We start from the raw sequence: 27,240 nt of genomic DNA on the forward strand, positions 1-27,240 counted from the left end.
CAAAATGTTCTCAGCTTTTCTCATGGAGGTCATGAATGGTATGTATCTTTAGCAACTATTGGAGTTACGTTTAAAAAGAATGTGGACACTTGCTACTCTAAGGAATAAATACTCTACTTTTTTTTTCTTCCTAGCGTTTTCCTGCAGGCACAGGATCTGCTTTTTTCGGATCAACCAAATGTTGATCCATTGGTTGGGACAGGCATGGACCAGCCTGACATCGTGGGCTGAGCGAGAGGGACTGGCCCAAAGTCACCCAGCCGGCTTTCGTGCCTAAGGCAGGACTAGAACTCACAGCCTCCTGCTTTCTAGCCTGGAGCCTTCACCACTAGACCAAACTTTCAAGAAATCCTCCAAACAGCCAGGCCAGGGAGGAAATACATCTTCTGGGGAGGAAATAAACCAGCATAAAACCTGGTTCTGCTCTGGAAGCGTTCCATACTCTGGCAGGAATTATCCCACTTCTTGCGCACGCGGGAGTTCGGGTTTGTAGGGCTGACTGCAAACCCGTATTAAAGTCAGGCCACCGCGGGAGAGGGGGGGACCCCCGCTCGTCGCCCCCCAGAACAATTCTGCTCCGGAAGGCCCCGAATTGAAGCAGCCCACCGCCCGCCTCGCCAGCCAGGCGCTTGCGAAGGGGGCTTTTTTTCCGGGCGCCGCTCGCATCACATGGTGGGAAGCGGAAAAACCCAGATCGGAGCCGCGAGTCCTTCCTTCGGAGGGCGGAAGAGGGGAAGCCGCGGGCCGCTCCAGGGCTGGCAGACGCCGGAGCCCCCCCGCCCCTTGTGCCTGGATGAGCGCGGTGGCCTGAGCGGCGTGGGAGCCCCCCGAGAGAAGGGATCGGCCGAACAAAGAAAAAGTCCGGAGGATCTCGCGCTTGAGACCCTCCCGGGTGCGTGGAGTCTTGCAACTGGGAGAAGGAGAGCCCTAAACCAGCGCCCTGCTTCGATCCCTCCCCGGATCTGGTCTCTGGTCACCCAAGCGCTGCGTGGCGATGTGGAATCTGGAGGGGCTGCAGCCACCAGTGTTTCTCGACCTCGGCCGCTTTAAGACGGGTGGACTTCAACTCCCAGAATTCCCCAGCCAGCATGGCTGGCTGGGGAATTCTGGGAGTTGAAGTCCACCCGTCTTAAAGCGGCCGAGGTCGAGAAACACTGGATTGTTTATCTGCGCCTGCACTCAGGCTAACCTACCTCGCAGGGTTGTTGGGAAGCGTAAAGGGAGTTAAGTCATGCCAATCATTTCCTTTAGCTCCAGCAGGGGCGGCCCTTGCTTGAACCTAGTCTTGCTTGGAAAACGAGTCTTGAGACTTGAACGCGGGACCTTTCCCGGGACGGTCCGCCTCCTGAAAAAAGGCAGCGGCTAATCGTTTTTGCATTATTGGCAAGAAAACGACATCAGAGTAGCCAGGAAGGCACCTGCTCAGTTAGGAGCTATATATCTTGGGGGGCCGGGTGCACCTTCGAGTCAGTGTTGACTCCTGGCGGCTGCCTGGACTAATTCCTGCAGTTTTCTTGGCAAGTTTTTTTGGAAGTGGTTTGCCCTTGCCTGCTTCCTACGGCTGAGAAAGGGATTGGCCCAAGGTCACCCAGCTGGTTTTGTGCCCAAGGCAGGACTGGAACTCAGAATCCCCTGGTTTACTAGCCTGGTACCCTAACCACTAGGCCAAACTGGCTCTCACCGTATATCTTAGAGGAGGCTAAACTCTGGGAGAATTGCCTTAGCAGCTGGGTTCCCTTTTAATCTCTTGTATTTCATTCTGCACTGTTCCTCTCCCCCATTTCTCACAATTTGCCTGGGCTCATTCATGTGCAGCAACATGATTTGGGCCCTCTGCTAGTTAGAGTCGAGTGGGTTCCTTTGGGGTTCAAACAAGTTTTCCAAATGGCGGGACAAGCTTGATTTTCCAGCTTTAGCAAAAGGAATTGCTCTGGACCCCCCTCACTGACGGGAAATACTGCTGGGTCAAAGCAGAGTTTGCTAGGGAGGATAGAAACATTAATTACGCAAAGCATTCTTCTGGGAATCCAACTTAAGGGGGGGTGTAGGATTCAAAGGTGTTCTTTTGTAATGTTGTTTCGTGCATCTTTCTGTCGATCAAGGCCTGTTCAAATTGTAGAGATTTTCAAAGCATGCACTTGTCCCTGACACTCTGGTGCAGTGTTTTTCAACCTCAGCAATTTTAAGATGAGTGGACTCCAACTCCCAGAATTCCCCAGCCAGCTCCCAGAATTCCCCAGCCCATGCTGGCTGGGGAATTCTGGGAGTTGAAGTCCACCCATCTTAAAATTGTCAAGGTTGAGAAACACTGCTCTGGTGCCTTGAAAACTGTGACCTGTGTTCTTCTATCCTGTTCCCTTTATTGAAATATATAGAAGGAACTTCTAGATCAAGTACTTTTAAGTTCCCAGGAAGAAATGATTTATTTTACAGAACCTACAAGCAGGCAAATGTGAGCCTGAATATACCTAAAACGATTGCAATGTTTTTGATATTGCTATTAAGCCACAAGTTGAGTCACTGTTGATGTAACCATCTGTGTTAAGCTCAGATGATTAATTTTAAGCATGTGACTCCAGTTGTGGGGTTTATTGTGTTGGGCTGAGAGGTCAGAAGCTCTAATAAAAATTCAGTCTTTCTGTTGACCTGAAGCTCCAGATGTGATGGAAGAAGAGAAGGAACCCCCAAGACTGGATTGTTACAGGTTGGCAAAGAGCAAGACCTTCTCAGGTGAGAGACTGATGGATAATTATCTATAGGGTTGTGTGGGGTTTCAGATTCAAAGGGGAAAAGGGGGTTTGGAGCACGTAGGGCGGTCACATACCAATGGTCAGCAACTCTTTAAAGCTGGAGATGGGTTTGATTGAAGGAGTTGCCGGCTGATGCTCCAGGCACCCTGCATGTCCCCTGAAGCACCCTTTTCCCTTCACATCTGACATGCTGCGCTGAACTGAGAAATTGATCGCTTATCTGGGATTTGTCATATTCACTTATGATTGCTCGGGCAGAGGAATCAGACCCATGTTTGCATGGCAAACACGAGTGTCTCATGTGCTTGGCAGGACCTCAGATCTGCGAGGGAGGATTATGGGATCCTCCGGATCACATTTAGGATGGGGCTGGGAAGGTAACTCCTGTGGTGTAAGCAAAGCAGGCCATCGGTCCTTTTCTTCAGGAAGAGCTTGGCAGCACCTTTTCCAACTAACAGGTTTTAGTAGAAGGCAGAAGTTTTCGTGAGTTGCAGTTCACTTCATCAGGTGCCCAGAGTGGCTAAACCGGTGTTTCTCAACCTTGGCCACGTGAAGATGTGTGGACCAACTCCCAGAATTCCACAGCCAGCCTGGGAAATGGTAACCCTACAGATACTTCTGAGTCCCCCACTCTCCTTGTGAATGCTCAGACAAAATCCCAACCAGCTGCTTGTAATCAGAGCAGTGTTTCTCAACCTTGGTAACTTGAAGACGTGTGGACTTCAACTCCCAGAATTCCCCAGCCAGCATGGCTGGCTGGGGAATTCTGGGAGTTGAAGTCCACACGTCTTCAAGCTGCCAAGGTTGAGAAACACTGAATTACTGTTTGGGGCTTCATCTTCTGATGTCTCTCTTCCAAATAGGTTTCCCAGATGTGAAGGAAAACATGAAAGAGGAGGAGACAGCCAACTCCGTCAGATATGATGTTTCACACATGACCTCTACGGTTGACCCATCAGGTGAAGGAGTTAGTCCATGAAATTGGCATGTCAAATAGCTTTTTGAGAATCGGTTGCAGGATTCTTCACAATTTCCCAGGATTCCTGCAGAGTGCCCTGTTTCTTCCCCCCCAGTACTTCAAAGAACCATAGGGGTATGCAACATGTTTAAAAAAATCAGGTGAAGGTTCAGTTGCACCATTGTAGCCACCATCGTGACTTTTTTGACCACACCCTGCAGACACCGCTGGGAATCATTGCTGGAAAAATAACAAAGAGTGGCTCCTTGAAAACAGACTCATTATGGACTGCAAACTTATATAGCTGGAGCTCAGTTTATTATGTACTTGATGTTTCCTCTATGGTATCATTTATTTACCTGATTTTTTTAAAGCTTAATTGTTGGTGCTGGGAAACCAAGAAAAAGCAAGATTGTCCATCCTGTTGCTGTGCGGGACTCATGAACTTAGCATCCAGTTCCATTTTATTCCTTGTTATGAAATCCCATATCCTAAGGAAACACAATGTGGCTTTTAATTACGTGTATGGAAGAGTGCAACAATAATTAATCCTATAAATGTTTGCTTGGGAGTAAATCCTATTGTGGTCCATGGGTTTACTTGAGAGCAGACTTGTAGGATTATGTTGTTTAAAGAGTCTAGTAAAGAAACTGTATAAAATGGGAAAGTTAAAAAAAGTAGCAATGGAAGACAAGATCTTTAAAAGATCCTGATAATTTAAAAAAAAAACCTCCCTTTTTAACAACTTTTTTTTTAATGCCCTCTTAAAAGAACTCAAGGGAGTGAGGGTTCCCGCTTAGAAAAATGCAGGTGTTACAGTAAATTTCAGTGGAAATAACTGATTAGATTGGAGCATGGGAGGGAACGCATAAGAACAGAAGAGGCTTTCTGAATAAAATCACAACCCTAAAACATGGGATGTCCATCATTCCAAACTCTAGTATCCAGAAAGATGCAGGCTATGTATTTGTTTTCCTCTCTCTCTCCTTCTGAAGAAGTTAATACAATTTTGTTGGTAATCCTGCTCCCTCTATTATGGGGTTGAATTGTAAACTATACGCTCAGACTAGAAGTTGGAAGTAGGAAGTCCTTCCTTTCATGTCAATCAGGGTTTTCTGATTTAACAGTAGGTTTGCTGATTTAACAGTAAATTTGTCTGATTTAACAGTAAAGGTGGAAGAAGATGATCCAAGGGTCCCCCCCAACCACCAGGACTCAGAGGAGAGGGCAATTGTTGGAAGTTTGTGCTCAGGTGAGAAATGACCTTGTCTGCGTTGCAGTGCTCAGACAGGGATTTTGTCCACATCAGTGGCACATGTCTTTAAAGACACCATTCATGGGTTATTTCTTCACAACACCCAGGATGTTAACATCCTTGGCTGCAGGTATTAGGCAACCCTGATATTTGATATGGGAAGAAAACGGAGTGGCAGAAATGAATCCTGTATGGAAAAGTTCCCATGAATAAGTCAAAAGCTTAGCTGCTGAAAAATGCATGGATGTAGTCCTAGAGTTTTCTGAGCTATAATATGGAAGGGTTTGCAAACTATGGTTTCCCAAATATGTGCTCTCCATGTATGTGTGAGACTGAGAGCTCTTCTGACGTCTCTGTCTCAGCAGCATTTCCTGTGGTGGCAGTCAAGATGGAAGGAGAAGGAGAAGAAGAACCTCAGAGGTCTGATCGCCAGGGTTATGAGATAGGTGAGTCCCTATAGGAAAGAGATGAATTCAAGTTTGTCTCAAAAGCCAGCCTTTCTTTATGGAGTGACCCAGTGCATGGAAGACGGTGATCAGAGGTCTGCCAATCTCTCTGCCTTCTGTGATGCTCCTCAAGCTGCAGTTTGAGGTGGCATGATGTGGCTACACCGTCAGTATCCCATTACTCCCACCAGATAATTCAGCGTCTCCTCCTGTAGTTCAAACACCGCATCTGAATTCTTTGGATTATCAAAAGCAGCCCAGGATCTCCTTATGACGAGAGCCCAAATCCATGGACAGGACGTATGGGCTTATAACTCTCATCATACCAGATGAAATGGCCTAACAGATCTAAAATAGCTTCCTGCATTTCTGTTCCAAGAACCAGGTTCAAAAGATCTGGGGCAGTGGGTCTGAAGGAAGTTCCAACTCTCTCCGCTTGAGTCCCAGGGAGGAACTAGTTTAAGTCAGAACCAGTTTTATTCACTGTGAGGGATCATTACTTTGAGTCACTGTAAGACTACTTCAGAACAGCACTGTCCAAGATTGATCCCTTGATAGGGAGGTGACGATGTTCCACAGAATCAGCCCAGAGGCCAACTGGAAGTCCTAGGATGGGTGGATGACCATCTGCAACTCAAGAGGGTCTACAAAATAATTCCAACAAGCCAATGAGATTGCAGGTTTTGGGGAAGTGAGAGGTAAGGGAGGCGGGTGGATGGAAATGCAACTCAGGCATTCAGTCAGATGCTGGCTTTGGCCTTCTTGAGAACTGATCAGGTTGCACTAATCCTCAACTGAGGGCTCTCCAGATGTGTTGCTGAAACAACAGAACTCACAGGCAGCATGAATTCTGGGAATTGTAGTTCGAAATGCCTGGGGGCACCAACTTGGAGAAGGCTGAGATAACTCATAGTTACTTTTCACCTCTGGTGACTTAGTGTCACATTTCCTTGTTTCCTATCTCTGTCCTGAGGATTTCCTGGAGTGATAATAAAGGTGGAACCTGAAGAGGAGCTGTGGCTCTCGGATCCCCAGAGATCGGAAGGAAAGGCATCTGGCTCTGAGGTTCAGTCAGGTGAGGGACAGGCTGGGCTAATTCACAATCCACAAATAGTACCTTCATAGCAAACTACTAGAAGTGGGGTTAAAGGTATTGGGGGTATAACCATAAGCATACATAGAACAACATGGCAGATCAGGAACTTAGCTTCAAGCTGGGAATGGATTTGTTTGTGTGTTGGGCTCAAATGCACACAGACTCTACAAGGCTCTAGAGCAGTGTTTCTCAACCGTGGCCACTTCAAGCTGTGTGGACTTCAACTCCCAGAATTCCCCAGCCAGCATGGGTGGCTGGGGAATTCTGGGAGTTGAAGTCCACACAGCTTGAAGTGGCCACGGTTGAGAAACACTGCTCCAGATGCATAAAAATAATTCTGCATGCTGATTTTAAAAACAAACCAAGCTTGGCTTCTCCTACACCCTTGTTTGTTAGATTTATACCTGCCTTTATGAACTTTATCAAAAAAGACTCTTGGCCCTTTATGATACATCCATAAAAATACAATAAAACTTTCACAGTGTAACCATAAAAGCAAATACCAACCAACCCCAAATTACATAGAAATCAATCGAATAACAATGGGTCAGTTCATGCCCCAAAGAAATAACTTATTTTTTAGTAACTTAGAGCCAACAGCCGGAGATTGGTCAAATTTCTGGGGGGAAGCTGTTCCAAAGAGCAGGTGCACCAGCCGAAAAATAGTTCTGAAAGTGTCCCTCACCTCACAGAAGTGGGGATCCACAAGCAGATTCTTCAGAGACACGTGAATCTGGTGGGTTGAATTTGGCCAGGGAATATGGTCCTGCAAACCCTCCAGTGCCAAGCCAGGTAGGGCTTTGATCAAATCAAAACTCTATTAAGGTAATTAACCAGAAAACCAAGATTAAATTGCAAAACGTACAGATGTATCGCCTGCCCATCTCTGCACAACTGATTCCTTGCAGGTTTCGATTTGCATCCTGGGGTGGTAAAAAAGTCTCATTTTTACCCAGAATTGTGCCTGGCCTCCCAATTCTCTGTCGCTTCCAACAGATAATCGTTTTGTGAAAGAAGAGGACGTTGCATCTGGAAGCATAAAGCACGTGGAAATCCCTCGGTCCCTGACAAGAGGAAATACGTTCCGGAGTTTGAGCCGGGCCAGCCAGTATAAAACTGAACGACAGCAAGGCAGTCCTATGGGGAAAAGATTTGGCAAGAAGCCGTACAGGGCTTCAAATTGTGGGAAGATGTTTATATGGAGAAAGTATTTTCTGGCTCAGGAAAAGAGCTACCCAGGAGAGAAACCATACACGTGTTCCTACTGCGCGAAGACATTCAACATGAGATCGTGCCTCCTTGTCCACGAGCGAACCCACACGGGAGAAAAACCCCACAAATGCTCCCTCTGTGGGAAAGGTTTCACCGTGAAGTCATACCTTATTGCTCACTGGAGAACGCACACCGGGGAGAAGCCCCACGTCTGCTCCTTTTGCGGGAAAAGCTTCAGCGGCCGATCCAACCTCAACCGACACCAGCGAAGCCACACGGGCGAGAAGCCATACACCTGCTCCGTGTGCGGCCGGGGCTTTAGCCATAAGGCGCACATGATCCGGCACGAGCGGATCCACACGGGAGAGAAGCCGTATAAATGCTTGCAGTGCCTAAAAAGCTTCAGCCAGAGCTCCACTCTTACTTCCCACGAGCGGACGCACACGGAGAAGCCGTTCAAGTGCTCCCACTGCGAGAAGAGCTTCAGCCAGAGCGCCAAGCGGGTGGCGCACGAGAGAGCCCATATGGGTGAGAAACCCTTTGAATGCCCCGCGTGTGGCAAAGGTTTCAACCACCGGTCGGATTTCATCATCCACGAGAGAAGCCACACAGGTGATAAGCCCTACGCCTGTCCTGTCTGCGGGAAAAGCTTCAGCGGACGATCGAACCTTACCAGACATGAGAGGAGCCACACGGGGGAGAAGCCGTACCTCTGCTCCCTCTGCGGCAAGGGCTTCTGCCATAAAGCCCACCTCTTGCGCCACGAGAAGATTCACACAGGGGAGAAACCGTACAAATGCACCGTCTGCGGCGAGAGGTTCAAGCACAGGATGGACCTCATTGGCCACGAGCGGGGACACTTGGGGGGGAAGCAATACATGTGCACCGCCTGCGGGAAAAACTTCAGTGGGAAGTCCAACCTCAACAGACACAAGAGGAGTCACACCGGGGAGAAGCCGTTTACGTGTGTGGTGTGCAGCAGGAATTTCAGTCATAAAGCCCACCTGATTAGACACGAGAGGATCCACACTGGGGAGAAGCCCTACGCATGTTCCCACTGCCCCAAAAGTTTCAACCAGAGCTCGACCCTGGTGGCACATGAGCGGATCCATGCAGGTGACCAGCCCTATAAATGCTGACCCTGGAGAAACAGCGTCTCCGGTCTGACTGTAATACATAATACATACATAATGCACACGATCCTATGATTGATTGATTGATTGATTGATTGATTGATTGATTGATTATTAAATTTGTATGCCGCCTATCTCCCCCCAATGGGTGACTCTGGGCGGTTCACAATTAAAATCAGAAACCCCATCAACAATTAAAAGTCCTCCCATAAATAGTTAAATAAATACAGTGGTACCTCGGTTCACGAACTTAATTCATTCCACGATTCTGGTCGCGACCCGAATCAAATTTTCCCATAAGGTTCAATGTAAATAAGGTTAATCCGTTCCGAACCATATGTATTTTTTTTTTAACCACAAAAATATGACACAAAGTACAGTACAGTACAGTATGAAGAGAGAGAACACTAACCTTGCTTGAGGCGACACCAAAAAGCTTCACAGCAAGTGTCTGTCTGCGACCGCGATCTCACCTAGAGGAAGCCACGACCACGTGTCAGAGCCAGGAAGATGGCTGTGGGTCGTGTTCGTCACCTGACGCGGAGTTCGCAAACAAGCAAAAATTTGCAAACGCTGCTGTTCGTAAACCGAATTGGTCGTGAACAGAAGCATTCGTGAACCGAGGTATTACTGCAATCCATTAAAAATCAAATCTAAACAACAAACCCTGTATGTAAATACTAAAAACATTCAAGATGACGGGGGCGGGGCAAGGTCAACCACCCCACGAGCCACCTCCACTGGTGCGAGCCCCCATCCAGCCCCCAGGCCTTCTGGCACAGCCAGGATTTCACCCCTTTCCTGAAGGCCATGTTTGTACATTAGCTCACCCTCTTCTTATGCAAACCAGGTGACTTGTTTTTAGATGAAACCGGGAGCTTCGTCTGTTCCAATAACTTTTTTTTTTTTTACAAATTGAGAATTTAATGAAAAGAGGTTTTATTTAGGGAATGATCAGCCTAAAACAAATAATAGTACTTTATAGCCAAAAGAACATCATCTACCAAGGGAAAAGGCCAACCTTGGCAGTCCAAACTGCAATCAAAGCCCTGCGCCTTTTTATAGGTGCATGCACAGTCACAGCCACCATCTTGACTCTTTTGACCCTATCCTCCCTCCCCACAACACAGATGCCTCTGATGGAAGAGCAGATGATTTGCACACATTCAGTCCAAGACGTGCCTTTCCAATGTGTCAAGACTACAACTCCCAGAATTTTTAGCTGGTGAAGTAGTTGGCCATGCGTACTTGGCATTCTGGGAGTTGCAGTCCCAACGCTGTGGCACGCGCTCTGAGGAAGTCTGGACTAGTTAAATCAATGGAGTGTTTCAGCGTAAAGCAACTCTGAAAGCATTGGAAGCTCTCTGGATCAAGGGGGTGGGAAAGCTGCATCGGGGTGCCCAAGTCCTGGCTATGGCCAGGAGACCCAAATAGAGCCTCCCCATTCAGAGGCAGTATACAGTATTCAGCACAGTGAACACCATGTGCTGAGGGCCAACAGTGTTGCTACATCTCATAAAATAGATTTTACTAACAGAGGGATGGATCCTCCAGAAATGTGTGGATTCCAGCTCCCATCATCCCCCAACCAGAGTGGTCAGGAACAAAGGATGATGGGAGCTGCAGTGCAACTTAAATTTGGAGGATTGTAAATTCCATGCAACTTTAATGCCACGGTACGTCTCAGGCTTTGAAGGGGGCAAGAATAGGGGCTTAAAACTGAGAAGTCACTCATATTTTTTTTGAGTTCTATTTCTATGCAGCGACTTTAAACCAGGGAGAACCCTTCAGTCTAATCTTCCCCACAGAGCTCTTCGAAGGCCTAAGAAAGAGAGGGCCACCATCTTCAGTACCTGGAGAAAAGGCATGATCTGAATGTAATGATCGCATAAATAACTCCATCTGGAATGTGTTGGAAATGAGAAATTGCAAGCTTATACCCTCGATGGGACTTAATTCTGGGTTATAACAGAAAAGGTGATGATTTCTTTGGGTTTATGTTTGAAAGCGTTTTACAGAGTTTGCTTTTATGGATGTTGGCTTGCCTGGCACTGATGGAAGTTTAGTGATTAGTTTGTGGCCATGATAAACAGGTGAACCGTGTCTCAAAGAGGGCAAGGCCAGTCAAAAACTCTCTTTAAGTGTTCGAAAGAGATGACGTCTCTACACGTGAGGAGAGGGTAGAGAGTAGGACTAATCCCAACTCTTGAGGATGGTTCAGTTGATTTTCCTGCACATTGCAGTGGGTTGGACTAGATGATCCTTGGGGACCCCTTCCAACTCCACAGTTCTATCTATGACTACCACCCAATGCTATTCTTGCTCCTTTTTTGTTTTTGGTCCCCTTTAGGACACCATCCAAATCTGTAGACCTGCAGTTCCCACCCTCCTAGAGGCCATGTTTGCTAGGCATTCTGGGAGTTTGTCTGTCTATTTGAAACATTTATATGGCTGCCCAACTCAAACAATACAATTCTGAGCAGTGCACAAAAGAAAATGTTGCTGTTCAGTCTATCTGGGCGATACTAAGTTGGGGAAACGATGTTTGTACAATGTGTGGACTTTCAGATATGGCAGAACTACATCTCCCAACATTCTTCCCGATCAGTCCCACTGGCTGAGGCAGCTGGGAGTTGGAGTTCAGCAATAGCTATAAGGCTGTGTGTTGTGCACCCATGTTTGAGAAATTTAAATCCTCTGGGAAGCTTCCATGGATTAAGAAACCCCACCCACCCCAATGACTGTGGTTCATGGAGGGTGATGAGGTTTCTAAAGCCGCCTTTCCTTCATTCATGCTTTTTGGAGCATGATGTTGTTTTGAAAGGGCACGATGCAGCAACATTGCTGAAACTAGCCAGGTCTGCACTTTCACCGTTTCCAAGAGGGAAAATCACTTGGAAAACCTGTTGCAGAGAGTAAGGAAGGTGACCTTGGTGGAGATATGCAAGATCCAGCATGATGACGGGCGAAACCTATTTTAAGTCCACAACAGACAGATAATACGCAGAAGTGGCTCCGACAGACTGTAATGGTATTGGGAATGACCTGGGGGGACAGGAGGAAGAGCCGCAGACTAGACCACCATCGTGCAAAATGTAGCCCACAGAAGCAAAAGGGGCGTGGGGAGGGTCTCAGAAGGGACGCTCCCTAGTTTTTTGGAAAGTAAACGTAAAGGAGGGGAGAAATGCCTTCAGATTTGCAAGACTGATGTCAGCCCTTCAAGGTAGTCCAGACAAGAAACACAAACCGAGTACAAACACTGCCTTTACTGCAAGGTTGCAGTAACAGAACCCTTCACAGCCTCCACTGTCCCACCAGGCATGCTAATCGCATTAGCCAATCCAGAGATAAAATACATTTCTGTGTCAAATGCCTCATTTAATATTAATCACTGGCTTTGCTAATGTAATGACCACCAGCCTTCCTATTTTGTTCCTTTTTCCTCAATCCCAAATGTAACCTGATCCTTGCAATTCCCACTGATACTTACAACCCTCTATTACAGTGTTTCTCAACCTTGGCAAAGATGTCCGGACTTCACCTCCGAGAATCCCCCAGCCGGCATGAATTCTGGGAATTGAAATCCATAGATCTTAAAGTTGCCAAGCTTGAGAAACACTGTCCCAGATTGTTAGCATGTCAGGGAGAAGAGGTTGGATCGAATGCTTCCTGTGAACTAAACAGAATTGCATTTCCAGTTAATTTCAATCAGGAAAGCCCACCCACCCCTCTTATTTTTTAAAGGCAAAGCTCTTCCAAGAACTTAAGCTGATAATTCCCGGTGGCTCAGAATTTTGTGCTAGCTAACTAACAGCTGGGCTACAAAGGAGCTGCAGACAACAGGAAGTTGAGAGGGACCCATTGGGAGAAAAGCAGGAGTCTGACCACAGAGGTGCAGGTCCTCCAAATTCCAGATGGGCCAAAAATTCCTGCAGATGTTGTAGAGAGGGGATGGAGACCTATAACCATTCAGCTTGCAGCCAGAAGAAAAGCATCATCACATGACCATCTGTTTTGGAAGAGAGAAGGAACAAAATGGAAACTACATTTTTATTATTCACTGGCAGTGTTTCTCAACCTTGGCACCTTTAAGACAGGTGGACTTCAACTCCCATAATTCCCCAGATAAGCGTGCTGGCTGGGGAATTCTGGGAGTTGAAGTCCATATAGGACTGCTAACACCTCAGTAGATAGACTCAAGGTTCAAAAGCCTCTAGATCAGTGTTTGTCAACCTTGGCAGCTTGGAGATGTGTGGACTTCAGCTCCCAGAATTCCCCAGCCAGCCATGCACTGCTCTAGATAGTTCAAGCCCATCAACGGTCATTGGGTTCTATCTAGTAAACAAATTCCAAGTTCTGTGCTGAGGTAGGAAAAGTCAAATGCAGATATAAAATAGTTGGTAGCTGGCTGGGCTGCAGGACTTGAGAGAAGGATCTGGGCATCTTAGTAGACCATCATGGGACAATCAAAGCCCATAAAAAGCAGACAGACTGCCGTCTTGACTTCTTTTGACACCCACTTCCCATGGCCAGCTTTCGTGCATTGGCAAGGGGTTGGGCTAGATGTCCTTTAGAGGTCTCTTCTCATGCATTCCCTTCTGGAGTTCTACGGTCTCTCTCTGCCTCACCCTGGAGAGGGAGCAGGAATTAAATAGTTCCTTGCAGGCAGCTGGAGGGAAGGAGGCAGCCAAAATGCTTGCTGCGGTTTCCCTTTTGGCCTTTGATTCATGGCTCTGCTTGCTCGGGGCAGAAAAACTCAAGTTGCTACTCCTCATGACGGCCCCATTTCACCTTCCTCCTCTTCCCGCACCACTGCGTCACTATAGAAACCTGTTTGGCCCTGCCCCTGGCATTGTATTCCTGCCGTCCTGCTCCTGCATGATTGGCCGTGGAGGAAAGGGAGGGAGGAGCATGGGGCATGATGTCATGCCATACATTTGCATATCTATATAAGTGGGGGATCTCCGCAGACCCGCCATTGTAGCGGCCATCCGTTGTCACTTAAGTAGTTTCTTGTCTTGGCAGACTATCCTGTGGATCAAATGGGAAGCCAGCTTATGGTTCTCGGCGGTCCACATTACAGGCTAACCTTCCACAACCCAGGGCTCGATGCGTTTGGGGTTCTAAACTCCATCATCCTCAGGAGGGATATGGGAGCTGTCGTGCCACACATCTGATAGGTCACTCCTAGATTAAGACAGGATCCAGGGAAGGTAATCATGTTGGGATGTGACCCTGTTTCATTTAATCCTAGGATTACTGGGATGCAAAACTAGGTTTTCTTCCTCTTCACAAGGGCATCCTATTTCAATGAAATCTTCAGGAACTCTTCTATAATCTATGCATTCTCCCATTTGGACTGGTATACCCAGGGAGGGTTCTGTGCTTTTCATGTGAACAAACTAGGGTTTGTTTCTGATTAAACCAGGATTAAGAAGTAAGGGCCCCTTTAAGCTACACTCTTCCTTCTCAACTTTCCAGGCTACCTAGAACACTGGGTGTTCCTGGTGGTCTCCTTTCCCTCAACTGCAACAGTGCTTTTGCAGGTTCTAGAACTTTTTGAAATCAGGTTTATTTTTTTCTTTCTTTCTTTTAAGCAAGCATGGAAGCAAAGAAAAATACAGGGACAGCGGGGGGTTGTTTCCAGCTGGAGACCTATTCTTGCATTCTCAGACAGCTGGAGAAGTGTAGATTGGCTCTGACTGTTCTGCCAACTTCCACAAGTCCCATCACAAGCTGTTGTGCAAATGGCTTGAAAGACTGGTGTATTTGAGGAATGCCTGAGCAGGGAGGGATAAAAGGGTGACATTAAAAGGCAAAGGAAGTGCCTTTTTCAAATGTTGTTCCTTTAAAAGAGACAGTACAGATCATCTGTTAGAGAAAGGCTTTTGACATCTCAAATGTTTCCTTTTCACAATTTAGCACCTCTTGGTTCAGGGAATCATGTTAGGCACAATTTATAGTTTATTAGTGAAATACAGCTCTGAAGCTGAACAATTGAAAGAGTGCGTGATTAAGTGAATGCAAAATTTGAATATAAAGGTGAAACTCTGGGAATTCCAGTGGAAAAATATATTGAATTTACCTCAAATGTTATACTTGGAGAGAATTGGTGTAAGTTATTTTACCATTGGTATATTACTCCAGTCTTGATTGGCAAAATGAGTAACTTTCCTACAAAATGCTGAAAATGCAATGAACAAATTGAATGCCTCCATATATGGTGGCAATGCTGCAAAGTTCAACAATAATAGGAAAACAATTTATTGTAGAATAGAGCAAATGTTGAAAGTCGCAACTCCATTTCACCCTGAAATATTTTTATTAAAAGTTTACCAAACCATACATTTCTTATTAATATACTAAACTGGTATTGTGTATGTTAACAGCTGCAATATTCTATATGCTTTCTATTGAGAAAAGACTTTTGATCCCCTGTGTGGCCTTTCTTGAGTTACAGCTTAGGGGCTCTATAGTGCAATTATCTAAAAACAATTATATTTTAATGTTTAAATAACAATTGTGAAAGTCACCTTAAATGTTATGGAGCAGATATAAAATGTGCCTCCAACATGGTCTGACCCTGTTACAAAACATATTGCAGGGCGGAGATGCCATCCAGGACATCAATTCCCCTCTACCTGTTTTCCTTTCCCCATCACTGGGTCAGTCTCTTTCCCCCAGTTTGTGCAAGATGCCCCCCACTGGCTTTGGAGGAGGAAGCAGCCCCCTGTTAATAACTCCCATCAGGACTGCCAAGGAGGCAGAGTCTGGACTGAGAAGCTTGGAACAAGGATGGACAGACTAAGTTTGGGAGATCTACTTTGGTTTTTTTATTAGAAAAAACAAATTGCAAAAGATTTACAAAGCAGATTTAAATGAATTTGTTTCAAGTCCCAGATCAGAACAGAGCTCACTGTCCTTCCGCAGAAAACTGCATTCCCGATTCCTCTTTTGCTTTTCTTCCTTTCTTCTGAGACTACGGGGGCTGGCAGAATGCTAGCTGTATCTCTTCCTGTAGGGAGCACATGTATCCTGTGACACCTGAGCCCCAGCTGATGGCTTTGCGGCAGTCTCAACAGTTGTACGATTTATCTCCCATGTGCATCTTCTCATGCCTGATGAGGTGCGACTTCTGCCGGAAGGTTTTCCCACAAACACAGCACTCATAGGGCTTCTCTCCTGTGTGCGTTCGCTCGTGTTGGCTCAGGCTGGACTTAAAGCAGAACCCTTTGCCGCACAGCGGGCATCTGTACGGTTTCTCGCCCGTGTGGATTCTTTGGTGTTTAATAAGCTTAGAGCTCTCCTTGAAGGACTTCCCACAGTCCGAGCAAATATACGGCTTCTCTTCCGAGTGGGATCTCTTGTGTTTAATAAGACTCGAACGGTTATTGAAACGCTTTCCGCAGACCAAACACTTAAACGGTTTTTCCCCGGTGTGGATTATTTTATGAGCCATCAGCCACGAGCTCTGGCTGAAGCATTTGCCGCAGTCTGAACACGCGTAGGGTTTCTCCCCCGTGTGGGTCCTCTCGTGCGCCAGGAGGTTCGCTTTGCGGTTGAAGCTCTTCCCGCAGTCCGAACACTGGTAGGGTTTCTCTCCCGTGTGAGTCCTCTCGTGCGTAATGATGTGAGAACTCTGGCTGAAACTCTTTCCGCACACCGAGCACTTGTAGGGTTTTTCTCCTGTGTGGGTCCTCTCGTGTTTGACCAGGTAGGAACGCTGCTTGAAACTTTCCCCACAGAAGGAGCACTTATAGGGCTTCTCTCTAACTGTGGCTTTCTGGTCGTTCAGGGCGTTAAAGGAGTCTGGGATGTTGCTGGCGCAGTCTGGGCCTTCTGCACAAAAAGAAGCTTCTTCCACTGCTTCTTCTGAATGACTCCCCTCCTCGACCATAGATATCTCAGAAAACTCATACATATTTTCCTCCAGCAAATCCCCATTGAATTCCATGTAGTCAGGCCTCGCCATCCAACAGGTTTCCACTTCGGGCTCTCTCTCTTCCCCGTTGCCTGCAGGAATAAAAGAAACCATCCAGTGGATCACAGGAACATGAAAGGTGCCTTACACCATTGGTTCATCTGCTCAGTGGCTATTTCCACATGCAACACCCTTAACCAAGTCAGTGAAGGATCCAGGGTGTTATGTGAAGCAGCTAACCCAGCAAGTACTAGAACAGCATTTCTCAATCGTGGCAACTTTAACATAGGTGGACTTCAACTCCCAGAACTCCCCAGACAGCATGCTGGCTGGAGAATTCTGGGAGTTGAAGTCCACCTATCTTAAAGTTGCTAAGCTTGAGAAATACCTCACTAGAGCATGGAGGAACAATTTTAACCAAATACTGAGCTGGGTCAGCTGGGAGTGAAACTACCGCCTCCAGTGAGCTGTACTGTGCAAACCCCAACATTCAATTAAGTGTCCGGCAGGGGCCAAGCTCTACCTAGTCCAAGAAAGGGGACAGAAGGTAAAAGCTGCAAAAAGGCAAACAGTCCTGTTACGAAAACACTTTCGAGGCCCACCAGTGCAGAACTTTTCTCCCCAAGCTTCAGCAGCTGCACAAGCCAAGCCCCACCCACTGCTGCCCGCTTGACCAATGGCAAAGAGGACATCAATGCAAGGATGTCTTGGGAGCATTCTCTGACCCAAGGGTTTATGGGATCTCCGGTAGGGCTGGAGGAATCTGACGGCGATTCTGGATTCCTCCAAAAGCAGCTGCTGGCCTGGTTAGTCTGGCCAAGGGCTGCCCGATCCAAATGTAAGGCACTCTTGACAGGGTTAGTGGCTCACTGGGACACGTTTGTTGCGTGAATCCATCCTGTGAGCCCCCTACAGTCCAAATATAATCAGATCCTTTAATCTTCCTGCATTTGGCTTATTTTCCACTCTGATCCCCACAAGCATCTACAGGGAGGTAAAAAAAAATCTGCTGTGATCGTAGTCCTATCTTTTTTAACTTGTGTTGCACAGAACACAGGGCTTCAGCTGTGCAGTCACAGCGATCTTCTTCACCTTTTTTTAACCCCCCTGCTGGATAATCTTGTGCCTAACAATCCTTTCCATTCCTTGCTCTGCTCTAACTAACACCAGGCAGCAAGGCAGAGACTGGCTGTCCCTGATTTGCAGGACTAGCCCTGTCATTAGGCAGAGGGGAGCAGCTACTCCAGGAAGCCAATCTTCAGACATTTTCTGGCAATTCCCTTAAAGGGCAAAGCTGGGTACCCAGCATAACCTATCCTGGCCTCCGTAAACTAGCCTGCTTGCTTGAATGTGGCAGAGTTCCCACCACCAGAACTAAAGTCAGATCTAGTTTCCAGTCCAGATGCTGCCCAGACATAGAATGAGCAAGAAACTCCCTTGGTTTCAGGAAGTGAAGTGTCTTGGGACAGGCTAGATGGCCAGCCATCTCCCAAAGACTGCCCAGAATTCTCTTACCCAGCAAGCTGGCATTTTCATCCTCTTCCGGAAAGGTCTCCATGTGGAGTTGGATCTTCACAGACTCAGAGAGGGTTTTGTCTGCCTTAGCAGAAGCGGCTGTCTCTTTCTCCACTGCCCGATACCTAGAACAAAAGTGAGGATACTGTGAAGAGGCACAGATCAATTTCTGCCCTGTCCTGCCAGGTGGAACTCAAAACAGCTTCACCATAATCCCGTGGCAGGAACCAGAGCTAAATTTCCTTCATGAATATTTTGCAGATCATTTTTTTTTAATTCCTCTATTTCTAACGCTTCTGTTTTTCATTCCAGAATCAAACATGGAGGCATTTAACCCATTCAAATATCTGTAAGAGCAGAGTAATGCCTGAGATGCCCTGGTGCCATCAAGTATATAATGTTTAAAATATTACCATGTTTGCAACACTGAGGACCTTGGATTGAAAAGCCACTCTTTTATAAACATTAAGTTTCAAAAGAAACTTCATCAGCATTCAGCGACTTACCTTCTGTTTTTCTTCAGCATCCTAAAAACACTCAGACTGCCCTTCCAACTCAACAGCATCTCCTGTTCCCACATACCCCAGGATTTTCCACTTAGCAATTGGCCTGCAGGAATTCTCTGCTGTGGCACCCAGAGCAGGGGATCAAAATGGCAGGTGCAGCACTATGATTCAAGCCCTGCCTCCTTTGTACGGGCACTGCCATCACACACACATAAAAATGGGGCAAGGCTTGGATTGCAACACTGTGCCTGTCATCTTGCAGACTGGATGCACGCTCCCCCTGCAGACACTCTCGCTCTCCTTGCAAGGTTGGGGTTATCCTTCTCCTTACTTGACTGCTCATTTCCATCAAACTCTCCCTTGAAGGGAATGTGTCAATTTTGGGGGGAGGGCCCGCCAATAACTCCCTATTTCAATCGGGATGACACCCCAATTTTTTTTTCCTGCCGCCTCTGATTTCCCTGTTGTTCTGAGCCCAGCAGCATCCACCTTTAGTTCAGGCTCCATTTCCTAGGCTGAAAATGAAATTCCCTATTAGCACGGGCTTCTTGGATTCACAGTCTTGGGCTCACTGGAGAACACTGTCTTAAAATGTATGATATTTTAGAGGAACAAGGAGACGGCTTTGGAGAAAATATGTGGCCACTGTTAGCAAAACATGAGCTCAGCCCGGGAAAACAAGAAAGTGTGAGAAAGAAACTCAAGACTGCCTTGCTTTGATTGTGTTTGGTACAAGAGGAGAGAAAGGGAAACATGGTCAGGCTTTTAAGATTCTGTTATTATAGCCTAGATCAGTGTTTCTCAACCTTGGCAACTTTAGGATGCGTGGACTTCAACTCCCAGAATTCCTCAGCCAGCATGGCTGGCTAGGGAATTCTGGGAGTTGGAAGTCCACGCATCCTAAAGTTGCCAAGGTTGAGAAACACTGGCCTAAATCAATAAAATAGAGTTCAATTATTTCCAGTGGTGTCTGTTCCCTGACCTGGCCTACCCTGAAGGGCTGACACCATCTTTATGAAACCATCTTTATGAAACCACAATTTATGACACCATCTTTATGAAACCACAATTCTTTTAAGTTGAGCTCAACAACTGGTGACTTCACAGACATATCCATGTGGTTATCTTGGCAGCAACATGGCTTGCCTTTTCCAAGGGCATCTTTTTCAACCTCCCAGTCTAGTTTACAACCCTGGTGTTCCCTCAAGGGATCCTATCTAGATAAAACCAGCCCTAAATTGGCCTATTTGGACAAAGTTGGGCAAGTAATGCTGCTCTTGGCAAACCTGAGATTATCCTTCACCTGACTTTGCATGGAATATATTTACAGTATAAGAACAGAAAAAGAGAGTCCATTTAGGGGGTAGCATTTAGCTGACCTTGCCTGCTCCTGAAAAGCTAAGGAGAACCAGATCTATTTAATCCTTGGATGGGAGACTACCAGGAGATCTTAGGATAGTAATTGGCTAGACTAGGACACTAAAAAAAACCATGCTGAAAAAAAAAACAGTACCAAACTTATATTGTTGCCATGAAAATGACGTGGAGGTATCCATAACATAACTAGAATCTGAAGGGACTTTACCAAGAGAGCAGCAAGCTGGGAAATCCTTTATTAAAGTTTCTCCTCCTTCAAAAGACAAGAGAAGGTGCTACTGGAGTATTTCATAACCTTGACACTAAACAACAGAAAAGGAACAGAATTAACTGGGCTAAAAAACAGAATACAAACCTATGAGATTTAATAGGGCTAAAAAGAAATTACATGGATTTTACAGGCAAAATGAAAATGCTACAGTCAGTATGTCTGAACAAGTATAGGAAACATTAAAGACATTCTGGTGAGATTAAAGAGAAATGAAATCAAAGACAGTTTCTTCTATTTTAAAGGAGGATAATACTAGGATTCTAAAACAACTTTCTTCATTTTTGCTCCAAAGATCTCATTGATACTCTGTACTTGAGTTTGCTACCAGCTGGAGTGATTTCCATTTAAAAGTATATTTCTAGTATTGAAAAGACATCGTATTCATTATCGTACTAGGCCACTGTTATGATCTTTATACAGTAGTGCAAATAGACAGTAAGAGATTTGTTTTAATATAGTTTTTAATCCCAAGAGATTTAGGGATGGTATTTGTGGTTTCTGTCTTCATAATCCTATGATGTAGGATTCAGCTCTCTGCCTCTGCGTTAGACTAAGTCTTGTCACTGTGACCTTAAGACATCTTGAATTCATGCAGAAGAGAAATCATAATTCCCTTGCTCCCAGTCCAAAGTCAACAAATCTAAATGCAAAGACAAAGTCACACAGTATTTAGGAGCTGTTTCTAAACAGACATGCATTCTTGGGCAATAGGCTGTGCAGGCTTCAAGGGTTGATTGACAAGCGACTTGAAACACTTGGGAACCTGGAATATACATAGCATCGAGTGGCGGGGGGGAGCGCGAGAAGAGTCCAGATTAAAGGCCAATCCACTCCAGCATTCATGTTGGCGAACCAGATACTCCAAAGAGAAATGGCCAAGCAGAACGACGCTTTCTCTCCCACTTTCTTCAGAAACTAATATGGCGAGTCATATGCAAGTATCGGGACTACTAGCCTGATAGTATCATGACAGAGCAGCAGGGATAAGGCCCAACAGATCCGATTACCAAGACCAGCAGTTGCTCTGTTTACATCCAATGCCGTACCTGAATTGACATATTCCCCCCGGACTCTTTTCCCAGGACCAGGATTCCAAATGTCGTTCCTGAGCAGAATTTAACTAGCCACATACCAGCCATCTCCAGCCCTGTGCCTTCCAGATGTGCTGGAGGACGGGACAACTCCCAACATCCTAACACCAGCGGATCCAGCACACCTGGAGGGCACCAAGCGGGGGCCTGCAGGAAAGATGGCTTTTTCCTGCTTTACTTCCAGGCTGCGAAACGCACGCCTTCTGGAGCTGCGTTTCACCCCCGCTTCCTCTGTTCGGAACAGCAGGCGAGGTGCATCTCCTTGGCCAAGCTCAGCTTTTCACAGTGAATCCGCTTTAGCATCAGTTTACACTGGTGCTTTTTAATTCTTTATTTTGTGTCTTGTGTTTTAGTTACTGTTAGTCTCCTTGAGCGGGATATACGTTTAATAAGAGACGTTAAAATGAAATAAATTAAAATGCAGCAAGGAGGACAGGCAGATCTTTCATGGGGGGGGGGACGTGCAGAAGAGAAATCCCCCAAAGTGGACCCTTTTCCCATCAGTGCATCGGCTGACATTCGCTCCCCTTTCGGAGCAGCTGTCCCTGGTGATGCACTCGGGGAAAAAAAACACCGGCGCTGGAAGCCAAACTCCAGGAGAACCTCCTGCCCGAACACCCCTGACGGCCGGGAAAGACCAAGGCTCCGGCTCCACTCCCACTCGCGGCCATGATCGATCGACATTCCCCCTTCCGGTTCTTTTAGCGGGGAGCCAGGAATTCGGATGTCGCATCGAGCCAGCCCGGATCGAGGTCCGGGCCTGGATGGGAGACCACCAGAAAATCCACGGGCGGCTCGTCGAAAACCCTTTTTCCCAGGAAAAAAGCCCCGGCCACCCCCTCCGTCCTACCGCTAGGAAAACAACATGGACGACTCCCGGGCACGGAGCAGCCCGACGCCAGGGGGATTCCGACCCTCGCCGGCCCGATCCCGCCTCCCCTCCGATGCCCAGCGCGGGCGGGCCCGCTTCTTCCGCGGGCGGGGCAGCTGGACCGGGACCGGGACCTCCCCGGGGGCCGGGAGAAGCGGAAGGAGGCAACCCGAAAACAACATGGACGCGCCTCCGCGGCGTCCCCCGGAGCCCCGCCGCGCCGCCCCGCTTTGCAAAGCCGCCTGGCTCGCCGGCCCTCGGGCGCCGACCTTCCCGCTCCCGCCGCGGGCTCCCGCCCCGCCCCGCCCGGCGGCCCCTCCCGGCTCTCCCCGCGCTGACCTTCCCCGGCCGCCTCGGGGCAGCGCCGCCGGGCGAGCGGGAGCGGCTCCGCCACCTGCAATCGCCGCCACCCGCGGACGGCACCGTCCGCTCGCGAGGGGAAGGGGGCGGGACAGGAAGACTCCTCGCCCCCTCCCCCGCCCCTCCCGAGGGGCCCAGGCGGCATTTCCTGTTCCCTCTCTAGGAATGGCAGCTCCTCTTCCTTAACCATTTCAGCGGGGGGACGGGGACGGGGACGGGGGGGGCGCCCGCGGGGGGTCAGGAGGCAAGCGGGCTCGGGGGGCGGCGGGGGTCCGCGCCTTGGCTTTGCAGCGGTTAGGACGGAAGGCCAGCAAGCGGGAAAGCTTTGGGTGGCTGGGGGCTGAAGAGCGTGGCTTTCTTGGACGCGCCATCAGAAGGGCTTGAAAGCGGAGATTGATGGTTGCCGCTCCGTTATCGCTGAGTCAAGGTCCCACTCCCAGGCGCTGACTTAACATTCAGGGAATAGGCAGCAGTATCATTTGCATGTGGATATGATTACTTTCATTGCTATTATTACAACATCGTCATCATCGTCATTACTATTCTTATTATTTTATCCTGGAATTAAGATTGCAGGGAGAATCATCAACAACCTCAGATATGCGGACGATACCACCCTAATGGCAGAAAGTGAAGAAGAACTAAAGAGCCTCTTGATGAGGGTGAAAGAGGAGAATGCGAAAGCTGGCTTGAAACTCAACATTAAAAAAACTAAGATCATGGCATCTGGACCCATCAATTCCTGGCAAATAGAAGGGGTAGAAATGGAAGCAGTAACAGACTTCATTTATTTGGGCTCCAAGATCACCACAGATGGAAACTGCAGCCATGAAATTAAAAGACGCTTGCTCCTTGGGAGGAAAGCTATGGCAAACCTAGATAGCGTATTAAAAAGCAGAGACGTCACCTTGCCGACAAAGATCCGCATAGTCAAAGCTATGGTTTTTCTAGTAGTAATGTATGGCTGTGAGAGCTGGACCATAAAGAAGGCTGAGCGCCGAAGAATTGATGCCTTTGAACTGTGGTGCTGGAGAAGACTCTTAAGAGTCCCCTGGACTGCTAGGAGGTCAAACCAGTCAATCTTAAAGGAAATCAACCCTGATTGCTCATTGGAAAGATCGATAATGAAGCTCAAGCTCAGATACTTTGGTCACCTAATGCGAAGAGAGATCTCTTTGGAGAAGACCCTGATGCTGGGAAAGATTGAAGGCAAAAGGAGAAGGGGACGGCAGAGGATGAGATGGTTAGATAGCATCACTGAAGCAATGAGCATGAAACTGAGCAAACTCAGGGAGGCAGTGAAGGACAGGAAGGCCTGGGATGATATGGTTCATGGGGTCACAAAGAGTCGGACACGACTTAAAGACTGAACAACAGCAAACATATCTAATTCTCCTGCCTATTCTCCCCACCCCAACTACCCTGTGAGGTGGGTTGGGCTGAGCGAGAGGGACTGGCCCAAAGTCACCCAGCCGGCTTTCAGACAGGCCTAGAGCTCACAGTCTCCGGATGTCCAGGCCAGCATCTGAACCACTACACCAAATTGGCTCTTGATGCATACAGAAGTAAGTTCCTTTGACTGGAGCTTGCTGGAGGAAACATACTCATCTTACATAAAGGCATCTGCATTACTTCTCTTGCCTGTCTTTTCTTCTACTTGCTTATTTTCCACCAATTGTAAAAGTACTGGGAGATCTACATATTATTTAGAGCCATATCTGCACTGCATTTACTGTGTCTGCACTGCAGGACTCGAGGGACCCACTAGGTGGCAGCAAAGACTTAGAAATACAACTGTATCTTTTTTGCTGCCACCTAGCAGCTGTCCAGATGTTTGCAGCCCAAATGTGGTATACCCAAGATTGTTTATGTGGCATCAAGTTGGTGTCAACTCTTACTGGCCACATAGATAGATTTTCTCCATCTGTCCCCATCCTGGTCCTTCAGCTCTTCCAACAGTGCCACAACTGAGTCCACCCCTCTTGCTGCTGGTCCTCCTCTCCTTCTTTTCCTTCCACTCTTCCCACCATCAGAGCCTTCCCCAGAAAGCGAGGTCTTCACATTAGGTGTCCGAATACACCTATGATAATCACTGCTTTAACAGCATGCCACCATTCCACGGGTACAGGCAGTCCCCCAATTAAGAATGCCTGACTTATGGACAACACATACTTACAAACAGGCTGCCTATTACTAAAAGTGGCAGACAGCATTCTCCTTCATCAAGCCAACAAACTGCTGAAGCCACGTGTTTTTAATATACAGCCTGTTTTCAGCGGTTCATGAAAACATTGCACGGCTTCAGCAGTTCGACAGCTCGAGGAAGGAGAATGCCGTCCACCATTTTTAGGCTTATTTGTAAGTATGAGTTCCGACTTACATACAAATTCAAGTTAAGACAGACTTAGGAACGGGATTCATTCTTAACCCGGGGACTGCCTGTATTACTGTCCCAACATGGGGATATCTTGTTCCTTTTCTGGCAGTTCTGACGGGAAAAAGTTATCACCCTACAGATGGGGTGTGAGGGGGTTCCCTTGAATGGAACTGCCTTGACTTGTCAGATCTAAGTTCTTTTCTTTGCTTGTTATGTTTATATACCACTGGATTCAACAAAATCCAGAGGGTTTGCTGCGGACCCCATCGAAAGAATGTTGACTGGTGGGGTCCAGAAGGACAGCCTTCTCTGCCGTGGCCCCTGCCCTATGGAATACCCTTCCTCCAGAGGTGAGGCAGGCCCCTACTCTCTTGACCTTCTAGAAAGCAGTCAAAACCTAGCTCTGCCAACTTGCATGGGGCGAGAAAAGGGGCAACCAACCCTGGGGGTGGCTATCACCTTGAAGATGCTCCCATATGTTAATAACTTTTTGATCACCAGCTTCTTGGAAGATATTATTATTTATGTATGTATTTGGTTTTATTGTATTTTTATACTATTTTTATTCTATTTTAACTGATATTTATTTGTTGTTTTTACTGTAAACCGCCCAGAGTCACTTCCTCGTGAGAAGGGCGGTGTCTAAATTTGTAATATAAATGAATAAAATAAGTAAATGACAACACAGAAACGTAAACACGGAATAAAAACATAACAGCCAGTAAAAAACAGAAGCAACCATAAAAACAGTACGGTAAGTGTAATGGGGAACCCTCAAGGATCCTCTGGTACGACACTGTCTTTATGTCTGAAAGGCCAACCATGAGAATGCCAATCTAATCTTCAGTGGGGGGGGTCCCCCCCTTGGGAGCCGCAATAGAGAAATATTGTGGCGTCCTTGGTGCTCTCGGAGCCTGGGGGTTTGCTTGTAGACGTTTCATTACCCAACTAGGTAACATCATCAGTGTGAATGATGCTTCCTTGTTGGGTAATGAAACATCTGCAAGCGAACCCCCAGGCTCTGAGAGCACCAAGGACGCCACAGTTCGACCCTGAGTTACAGAGATTCTCTTCTATTATTAGAGAAACATCGCCTGTAACCCCAACCTCTTTCATCTCCACTAAATGGGTATCATTAAAAGATTATCAGTGGAAGATGCATACTGGACTCTACACTTTGCACCAACTGCATTTCTGAGTGGTCTTCAGGGGAAACTCCAGGTAGAGTGTATGGCAGTAACCAGGCGGGGGAGATAAGGAGTTACGGTGGCAAGGGCCCTCTGCTCAAGGTAGGGCTGCAAGTGGGCAAAATCCTCTCTAGCCACGGTCTCTCCCTGCCTGTCGAGCAGTAGCTATGAGTCTAGGAAGACCCTCGTGCCACGGACCTGCTCTCTCAGAGTGTTGCAATATTCTTCTTATATGTTTAAAGATTGTGTAGGCAGTAACCACTGTATAAAAGGAAAAGCCTGGTTCTCGCCATTTGAAATGAACAGGCACATCACGTAGCAAAATCCATGTAAAGGAAGACATATATAGTAGTAGCAGTAGTAATAATAATAATAATACATTGGATTTAGTCTCCGCCCATCTCCCCTTATGTATAGAAAAACATATATATAGGAAAGGCAAAATGCCCATTTAAGAAAAACATACCTGCTTTAGCTCTGGATAAAGAGACTATAAGTAAGGAGGCATCTGCTCTCGTTCTAAGATAAGGAAGCATTTGTTTGTGATAAGCTAACGCATTCCGTTCCATTGATAATGATTGGCTAAATCTTTAAACTAAAAGATCTATAAAAAGGAAGATGGAGAGGCATTCCTTGTGGTCACCCATCCGAAGCAATATTTTGGGTGAATAAATGTAATATCTCTGATTCATTAACATTCCCAGCTTGGCACAAACCCCAAAGAGAGAAAAAGGAGGAGTCTGATTCTTCTGACAAGAGGAAGTGTTGCCCCTTCAAGCTGATTGATTGATTGACTGACCGATGATGTGCCATCAAGTCACTTCCAACTCCTAGAGGCCACACAGATAGTTCTCACTAGCGGCAATAAAATACAACAAACAAAAATATCTCCCTCCAGTTTGATTTCGTTCTAC

At 47.0% G+C, this 27,240-nt stretch overlaps 2 protein-coding genes across 3 annotated transcripts; one reads left to right on the plus strand and one right to left on the minus strand.

The window, feature by feature from the left end:
• The first annotated feature begins 654 nt into the window (after nucleotides 1–654).
• On the plus strand, nucleotides 655–8,917 carry LOC103050424 (uncharacterized). 2 transcript variants are annotated; one of them, XM_088128659.1, is made up of 7 exons: nucleotides 655–892; nucleotides 2,653–2,730; nucleotides 3,614–3,709; nucleotides 4,877–4,960; nucleotides 5,326–5,409; nucleotides 6,383–6,484; nucleotides 7,502–8,917. In XM_088128659.1, the coding sequence occupies exons 1-7, from the start codon at nucleotides 670–672 to the stop codon at nucleotides 8,854–8,856; spliced, it is 2,022 nt and encodes a 673-aa protein (XP_087984785.1). In that variant the 5' UTR covers nucleotides 655–669; the 3' UTR covers nucleotides 8,857–8,917. The 2 variants fall into 2 exon arrangements, with proteins under 2 accessions (XP_087984785.1, XP_087984786.1); XM_088128660.1 differs by having other exon boundaries at nucleotides 5,329–5,409.
• Nucleotides 8,918–15,638: 6,721 nt separating this feature from the next.
• Nucleotides 15,639–22,883, minus strand: LOC103050971 (uncharacterized). Its single transcript, XM_088128697.1, has 4 exons — nucleotides 22,742–22,883; nucleotides 20,378–20,471; nucleotides 18,287–18,411; nucleotides 15,639–16,863 (listed from the first exon to the last, which is right to left on the minus strand). Exons 3-4 carry the CDS (start codon nucleotides 18,327–18,329, stop codon nucleotides 15,926–15,928), a joined length of 981 nt encoding a protein of 326 aa, XP_087984823.1. The 5' UTR covers nucleotides 18,330–18,411; nucleotides 20,378–20,471; nucleotides 22,742–22,883; the 3' UTR covers nucleotides 15,639–15,925.
• Nucleotides 22,884–27,240: the final 4,357 nt, after the last annotated feature.

Source organism: Python bivittatus, unplaced genomic scaffold, assembly GCF_059951505.1.
Source record: "Python bivittatus isolate LINGU-HERP-01145 unplaced genomic scaffold, Pbiv_v1 ctg000800_np1212, whole genome shotgun sequence".
In the NCBI taxonomy this organism is placed as follows: domain Eukaryota; kingdom Metazoa; phylum Chordata; class Lepidosauria; order Squamata; family Pythonidae; genus Python; species Python bivittatus.